This window comes from Argopecten irradians, chromosome 1, assembly GCF_041381155.1.
Source record: "Argopecten irradians isolate NY chromosome 1, Ai_NY, whole genome shotgun sequence".
NCBI lineage: Eukaryota > Metazoa > Mollusca > Bivalvia > Pectinida > Pectinidae > Argopecten > Argopecten irradians.
In genome coordinates, this window is record NC_091134.1 from 11,908,086 (window position 1) to 11,917,033 (window position 8,948).

The 8,948-nt window shown below is 35.5% G+C and overlaps 1 protein-coding gene across 1 annotated transcript in view; it reads left to right on the top strand.

The window, feature by feature from the left end:
* Window positions 1-6,233, top strand: part of LOC138317659 (high affinity cationic amino acid transporter 1-like) — a 29,379-nt gene extending 23,146 nt beyond the window's left edge. The window contains 3 exon segments of the mRNA XM_069259474.1: window positions 166-332; window positions 1,302-1,410; window positions 2,226-6,233. Coding sequence (XP_069115575.1) covers window positions 166-332; window positions 1,302-1,410; window positions 2,226-2,428 — 479 coding nt within the window. The 3' untranslated portion in view covers window positions 2,429-6,233.
* The last annotated feature ends 2,715 nt before the right edge of the window (window positions 6,234-8,948 follow it).

The following is an 8,948-nucleotide window of genomic DNA, read 5'->3' on the forward strand; positions in this document are numbered from 1 at the left end:
TCAACATAACGATGAATATACATGTATTTCTTCAAAAGACCAGAAAGTTATCTACTCAATCAAGGAAAGCAACTTTGGAATTTTAATGATGAATCCAGAAATGATAAATCAATCTCACTACATTGCACTTTTAACTTACAAATTGCGTGTAATTTTTTGTTTTAGGTATACTTATAATCCTGCTCAGCTTTGTGTTGATATTTGCGGAGGAAAACCTCGCTAATTCAGAAGGATGGGCGATTACCATTGTTGCAGTTCTAGTCTTGTCCATTATAATTCTTCTATATTCCATACGTATACAACCCGAAAATACTCAGAAAGTAAGCTTCAAGGTAAGTCTTTGTATTACTTATACCAATGTATGCAGTCTGTATTACATGTATATCAATGTATGCAGTCAAATCGTAAAGTTATTTCATTTGATGTATAATCAAATCGCATTAGTTAGAATCGCATTGTTGATTGTAAACTTTTATATGCAATGCAATTTTGTGAAGATTGCACTTTTTGGAACATTGTTACAACATTTCATGTTTTCTGTCATATAAGAAATACAATATAATGGGATTTTAGGTCATCTGATCTAAAGGGTCAGGATGACTTATAGTATATTTTATTTTTAGGTCATCTGACTCGAAGGGTCAAGATGACCTATAGTCGTCATGTTTCGTCTGTCGTCGTCCGCCGTACGTAAACTTTTCACATTTTGCACTTCTTCTCAAGTATTACAAGTGTGATTTAGCTGAAACTTGTATGAAATGATTCTGACATGGTCCCGACCAAGTTTTGTTATTTATTGGGTCGATCCGAAATCCAAGATGGCCGCCACAGCCGCCATCTTGAAAACACATTTTGAACTTCTCCTCAAGTTCTACCAGTGCGATTTAGCTGAAAATTGCATGAAATGATCCTGACATGGTCCCGACCAAGTGTTGTTATTTTTTGGGTCGATCCGACATTAAGATGGCTGCCAAGTTCTTCCAATGTGATTTAGCTAAAACTTGCATAAAATGATCCTGATATAGTCCTGACCAAGTGTTGTTATTTTTCAGGTCGATCCAAAATCCAAGATGGCCGCCATTTTGAAAACCCATTTTGAACTTATGTTTTGTGCCAATAATCAGATGATCATTAAGGTCCATGGGCCTCTTTTTCAACATTTCCACTAGACAATACTATTTTTATTTTCAGTTACTTTAAATTTGGATTAATTTGTTTTCCTTATACTTGATTTAAGCATTTTACATTCTTACATGTGATTGAGCAATATTTCATGATGTTTTTAAATCTTTTTTTTTCAGGTGCCACTATTGCCCATCTTACCAGTGTTAAGTATTTTTATCAATATTTATCTGATGCTGAAGCTGTCTAGTGCTACTTGGATCAGATTTGGAGTATGGATGTTCATAGGTAGGACCATGTGCACGATATGCACTGCCTTGCTAGAACCACCTTCCATATATATATATAGATGCAGTTATATGGGACATAATTAAGTTAGCAAAACTTGATATAACAATATTATAACTTTACTGAATATGAAAATATTTTATAAAAATTTAAATACTGATAAAGTATGCTATTAATTCACTATTGAAAACGTTTTCATTTTTTTTGTGTTACCTGTAATCAGAAAAAATAAGAATTTCCTATTTATTCCTTTCGCCATTTTGGTAAATGTATATAGGAATGAAGTACCTGGTATGCTGTTCATTACTTTATTTATAACTAGAAAATGTAATATTGTATGACAATATCTGGTTTATTGTATAAAGGAAACTTTATTGTATTTGTCAATTTGATTGAAATCTATCCATGAGTGGCGATAAGGAGATTTAAAGAAAATTGATTATACAGCAAATTTATCATTGCAAACTCAAATTATGTCACACAACTGTGTAGATATCCAAATGCAGCAAGCATTCCCATAAACCATCCCGGAGCAATATGTTTTAGGACAATTAGAACTTACAGTTAATATAATGACAGGCATTATTAGCTGATCAGAAGACGAATGTTGATTAAAGTCAAACTCTTGTCGTCATTTGTCAACTTTTACTGATATATTCATTTTGCGGTAAAACTTTTTTTTCCCAGTATTGTCGTCATTTTGCGTTAAAACATAATTTTCCAGTACAGACTAGGTTAGGTTATTATAGCACTTATTCCTATCCCTGTATAAACGCATACCCTATCCTAGCACTGTCCAATATTTCCATTTCCAGGTTTTCTCATTTATTTCTCCTATGGGATATGGCACAGTACCGGATCGGAGCCGACACGTGAGGAATACGTCCTCCTCACCGACACCCCATCCAATTCCTCCCCAACTTCAGGTCTTCTCTCTGGAAGTGACGACAGTCTGTTTGATGGAGAGACTGTGCGACGGTCACGGGATGTAGAGAAAGTAGCATTATCTGATACATAAATGAATGTAGACTGTCCATCATACTCTTGTTGATAAGACTTTCTCAGCAGAGGTCTGTAATACTAGATTATCTCCTTCTAGTTTGGAACTAGAAGGATCAGACATGTAGGAGAGACAACAATAATCAAACCACATTTTAGTGACGTTTTTAATATTCTGGTGGCTAGTCTAAACCAAATATGAATGCAGCATTTAGTTTATTTTTATGTGGAATAAGCCGAATACATTTCAATGTGTAGCTGATTTCAGATTGTAATTAATATTGACACATTTAGACCGCTGGTCGGCCTTATATATCAAATCAATGTGTGCACTGGGACGTTACAAGACATCAGTGTGAGAACATCGAGTAGAAGTAGGAATATGCTTAAAATATTTGGTAAATAGTTTTACATTAAAACAAATACATTACAATGTTGGATAGGAGTTTAACTCAAACTACAAGTTGTAATATACAAAAAGTCAACTGATCTTGTGTGGTGCTACACATTTGTCATTACATATTGTGATACATTGTAGCCTGTTTGTGCTACAATCATGGCACCTGGCTATTGCGTTATAAGACCTGTCCAATGTGTCAAATTAGCTAGATTTGACATTTGTTTAGGATTTTGTGGTCATCTGACCGACGGTCAGAATGACCTATGGTCATTGTGTTTCGTCCAATGTCGTGTGCCATGCATAAGACTGAAAACCTACTCTCTTCTTTAGTGTTAAACATCTTGGTAAGGGGGTAATCATATTTTACATAAATGAGTTTGGTTCGTCCTCCAGGGGCAGAGGGGCGGGACCCCAACTAGGGAACATTGCTCAAATTTTGTTAAAAAATCCTACTTCTTAACCCTTGAGTGGATTATTTCCGTATTTGGTGTGAGAGATAATTGGGCGAAATCGTTCATACAAAGTAGGCCTGACCCCTGGGGCTAAGAATAGCAACATTGCTGAAATTTCGCTTTTTATTCCTACTCCTGTTAAACATTTGCATAGAACACAACCATGGTAGGGTTTGGGATGGGTCCAGTTTTTGAAATTTTGACCATGAAATCCTGTAAGTTGTCTTTTCGTCCTTTGTAAAAAAATTTCATATGACCATTAAAGCCCATTGTGCCTCTTATTATTATTCATTGTATAATAATAATTATGTTTTGTAAGCATCAAAGTAAATTTATCTGATATAATATTTGCTTTTGATACAAGCAAATTTTTAAAAATTAATTTTGACATGCTGTTGATATTTCCTATTTGACATTTATGTTTGCCATAACCAATCTCTGGTGATTAGTTTTAAATTGATGTATTTAAGTTTGATATGAAAAATCCACTCATGAAAACGTCTTACACTGAGAGGTTTATGAAAAATACACATTTTCTACACTTGGGGATATTATTATACCTCAAGTGAGAATCCTGCATTCTGATTGGTCGAGAGATATTTGGTATTTCACACTATCACACAGCAGTTAGCATTATAACAATAGGAGACAATAGACACGTTCGTAGCAATCCCCTAGCAACGGGTGATAGTGGGGTTTTTTGACGATGCAAAATATTAACCGCCGAAAAAGATGCGCACTCGTTTCTTTTTTCGACGCAATCTGTGACGCTTCAAAATTTTTCCGGAACTATTAAGTAATAGTTTTGCCAAATTATTCTGTTGATCAATATAATTTTTTCAAATTAAATACGGAGCTTTCCGTTCACAAATTTCGCTTACCGTCCAAGCGCTAAATGTTGGTTTTTATTAATCCCGTCGGTGATTAGGTGAACGGTGGACATGCGACTACAGGCATTTTCGTGACGTTGCGAATGTTGTAAAACAGACGACGGGACAAAACACAAATTCGTTGAGATTTACAAAAACGTTAAAATTTTGACAAACGCAGGAGACAAGACAGCAAGAAAATTACACTATATGCTTGCTGTGAGTATTATTTTTACAATGCAATGGTAATGAGTGCTACCAAGTTCAGTATGGTAACTGATGTTATTTTACTGCCGACGGTGAATTTTCGACTTTTGCTAAAATAAGTAAAATGTTTCAATAGATTGTAAATAGTTTTATTACTAGACTTTTGGTATAATAAAATAAATACTACCTGCATTAGAGGGTGACAGTGCCTAGTGTCATCCCTCGGAACATCACTGTCACCCGAGGCGAACAGTGATAACCTCGTTGTGACAGTGATAACCTCGTAGCACTCATAATATAAATTTTCTGTGATTTACACTTCCACTGAAGATCAAGTTGTCTCCCTTACTACAGAATGTGATATTTGCAATCTATAGAAACATGTTACATATTTTGAAGTCGAAAACTCACCGTCAGCAGTAAAATAACATATCGGCTTCAATACTGAAACCTGTAGCGCTCATTAGCACTGCATTGTAAAAAAGAATTCTCACAATAAGTATACAGTGAAATATTCTTGTTGTATTGTCTCCAGCGTTTGTTAACATCTTAAGGTTTTTGTAAATCTCAGTAAGTTTTGGTTTCGTTTACAACATTAGCAACGCCTCGAAGAGTTTTACCAGTGCGATGTAGCTGCAACTTGCATGAAATGATCCTGACATGGTCCCGACAAATTGTTTTTTTTCGGGTCGATCCGAAATCTAACATGGCTGCCACAGCCACCATTTTGAAAACATATATTGAACTTCTTCTCAAGTTCTTCCAGTGCAATTCATTTGAAACTTGCGTGAAATGATCCTGGCATTGTCCCTACAAAGTGTTATTATTTTCGAGTCGATCCGAAAGCGAAGATGGCCGCCACAGAGGTAATCTTGAAAACACATTTTTAACCTTTTAGTTCTACAAGTTCTACTGGTGCGATTTGACTGAAACTTGCCTGAAATGATGCCGACATGGTTCCGACAAAGTATTGTTATATTTGGGTCGATCAGAAATCCAATATGGCCGCCAAAGCTGCCATCTTTTAAACACATTTTGAACTTCTTAGGTTCAACAGATGCGATTTGGCTGAAACTTGCCTGAAATTATCCTGACATGGTCTTGATCAAGTGTTGCCATTTTTTGGGTCGATCCGAAGTCTAAGATGGCAGCTTTTGCTGCCATCTTAAAAACACATTTTGAACTTCTACAGTTCTTCAAGTGCGATTTTGCTCAAACGTACCTGGAATTTTTTCTGACATGGTCCCGACCAAGTGTTGTTATTTTTCGGCACATTTCTGGTTCAGCCTAAATCAAAGATGGCTACCATGACACCATATCTAATTAATTTCCTATTTGACTATTGCCAAGGTAGTCAGATGACCGTTAAGGCCCTTGGACTTTTTGTTTGTTTACAGATAAGACTTTTTAATAGCTTTGTACAATTTTTTCAAGAGTCTGGATGCCAAAATAAAAACACACCCAATACGTAGAATTTCGTTTTGCAATTGAACTTTAAACTAGATCATCTCCATCATGTTCCGGAATATTTCTTTTATATGAATGCTGATTGTTTGTATTTGTATTATTCAATGATGAAATCGAAACAGCAAATTAATAATATTGTGAAGGAAGTAGAGATATTGCAAAATATGAGTCGGGAATCGAGATAGCAATGTTTGTGACACGTTTTGTGTTCAACAAAGCCATGTGATATTATAATCTTTATAATTGCATAATTAGCCAAACTGCCATCATTTTATAATTGTTTTGTGCTATTTCATGAATGCATTCTATTTGTTTTAACATCATCACTCCCCTTTTATTGAAATGAAGAATTATATTCCCAATTCGACCATTTTGTTTATAATCTGTACATTTGCATAAACATTTGCTCGCTTCTGTAATATATTGTACATCAAGTAATGGGTCTTTAAGAGGTAATTTTATTGACTCTGCCAACATGATTCTATATTGGTTTAAATGTGGATTCCAAATATTTTGCTGTTTCGAGAAGATCTGATGTTTTAATCTTTTATAGCATTGGTCTGATTCAGACCAACATATTTATTTATTTTCAGCTGAGTTGAGCTTATGCGATACCGTGACTTGTAGCACCCTTATGGGGTACTTACAGAAATTTGTACAAATGGTTGGGCTGAAACAAGAAATTTGTACAAATGGTTGAGCTGAAACACCCCCATCCCTGGGGGGGGGGGGGCCTGATGGGTGGGGCCAAAAGGGGTCAATTTGTCTGTTTTCATATACAAGACTTCTCTGAAACAAAGAATTGGAAAACACTCATGTTGTATTGGTAACATCCTTATGGGTGGAGATTCAAAATTATACAAAAGGGTCAATTTGGCTATTTCCATAAAAACGACTTGTTCTCTAAAAGTAAGTATTTGATACCACTCATTTTGCATTTTTAGCGTCTTTAAACTGTGGGGCTGACCCTCCGGGGGCCTGCGGGGCAGGGCTAAAAGTGTCTATTAGCTATTTTCATATAAACGTCTTCTTTTCTGAAATTTAGCATTGGATACTTATAGGGTGGGGATTAAAAATTATACAAATTGTGGGGGCTAACCCTCCGGGGGCCTAAGGGTGGGGCGAAAAGGATCAATTTGGCTATTTCCGTAAAAACGACTTCTTCTCAGAAACTAACCATTCGATAGCACTTATATTGCAATGGTAGCATCCTAACGGGATGGGAATTCAAAGATTGCTGTGGGGCTGAACCTCCGGGGGCCTAAGGGCGGGGCCAAAAGGGTAAATTTTGCTATTTCAAATTGTAAGAGTTTGTATGAAAATTTTTACTAAATAAACCAGGTGAGCGATACAGATGCATGCCTTTTAACTTGCATTGTCAGCTTTAATGATACTTTATGTTGTTTAGTTATCATTTATTTAAGCGGTTGTGAATGCCTTTTACATGTTCTTAAAGACGTCCAAGACTTTTCGTTACTCCCAAGTCGACTTGTTACCGAAATGTCTAGAATTCGTATTTTTCATGTGTTTATAGAAATCATCTAATCAGCTTATGAATATGATGTCAAACAGTTAAACGTCGTCGCCGTTTATGTCGTTGATTGAATAATACAAGGGACATATAGCTCCGTTTTTTCATTTCGAATATGTTTGAAAAATCATTCGCCTTAGATTGCACCTTAATATGTAAAATCCTCAACATTGACAACATACGTAGTGTTTTAGGTTATATGGCTAGGATTATATCAATAATCACTGCGATAATTATAAATGCCCTAAGCGTCAATATTTTATTTATATTCAAAATGTAATTTGGCACCCGTCCGTCAACAATTTCTACTTCATCGACACTGTATAATTGGAAGTCAGCTCAATTTGATTCGATCTCTGGAATTTGAGATATGATTTATTGCATCAAGAGTTGACTCTAGGGGGTCAATATGGATTGACTGTTCTAAAGGGGCTAAGCAGTGTGGAAAACACTAGGCGTGAAGGAAAGAAATTAAATGGCCAATTAAATCTTCCATTCCTAATTTTTAACGTACATGCATAAACTCCTTCATTGTCTTTGCTGACGGCAGAGGGACCTCGGCCTTTTTACCTTGATTTACCGTTATCTGTTACCTCTTCGTAGACACCTTAGTAAGCTGGTTTGTTTACTAGATTGTTTACTATATTGTTGTCATATGAAAACTGTGGTAAAACTTGCATGGTACTGATTTCAAGTGAATATTCAGTCGGTTTTTAAAGGAGTTTATGATAGGTGCTTCTACTACAAAGTTTTGAAGGGAGTTCCACGAGTCCACCACTCGTCGACTAAACATACTTTGTGTGACTTGACTACTTTTAATGTATCAGTTTCAACATAATATTTTTGCATAAAGGTGATGTTTAAACATTACATTATGGTCTGATTTGACCAGTTTTAGATTAAGTTGCATTTTCATTTCATATATAAGTTTAAATTTATATATATATTTTTTTCGTCTCAAACATTCGCTCACACCATCTGAAAATTATTGACCAAACTATTAAAACATATCAAGACCCTATTTTGTCCGTAATTATATATGAATAAGGCCAATATTTTTGCTATAATGTTCATACATGTGTGAAGTTTACATACACTGTTCAGTGTATATTGAATTAAGGCTTTATAGTTTTGTTTTAGATGCTGAATTACGTAGTTTGTGTCGGTTTTAGGTCACCTCAGACGAAGTCTCAAGTGACCTATTCTAATCGCCTTTTGTCCGTCGTCGTCCGTCGTGTGTCCGTATAAATTTACATTCTCGACTTCTTTTCCAAAACGTCTGAAGCAAATTCAATGAATTTTTGCACAAACCTTCTAAGGCATAAGGCCAATCAATATTATGAATTATATGGTCTCCACCCCCAGGGGGGCTGTGCGAGGGTTCAAAAGGGGTAAAATTGACTAAAATTTCAAAAATCTTCTCCTCCACTCACGTATGTGGTTGAATCAAATACTCTTCATAGATAGAAAGGTCCAAAGGTCCTTTACAAAAATTGTGAATTATTTGGAACTTAGGTCTCTCGTAATTTCCTGGGGAGGGGGTTAAGTTTACTATAGTTTATATAGGCAAAACACATTTTTTAACATTATTTGGTGATTTGTTATAGAAAATG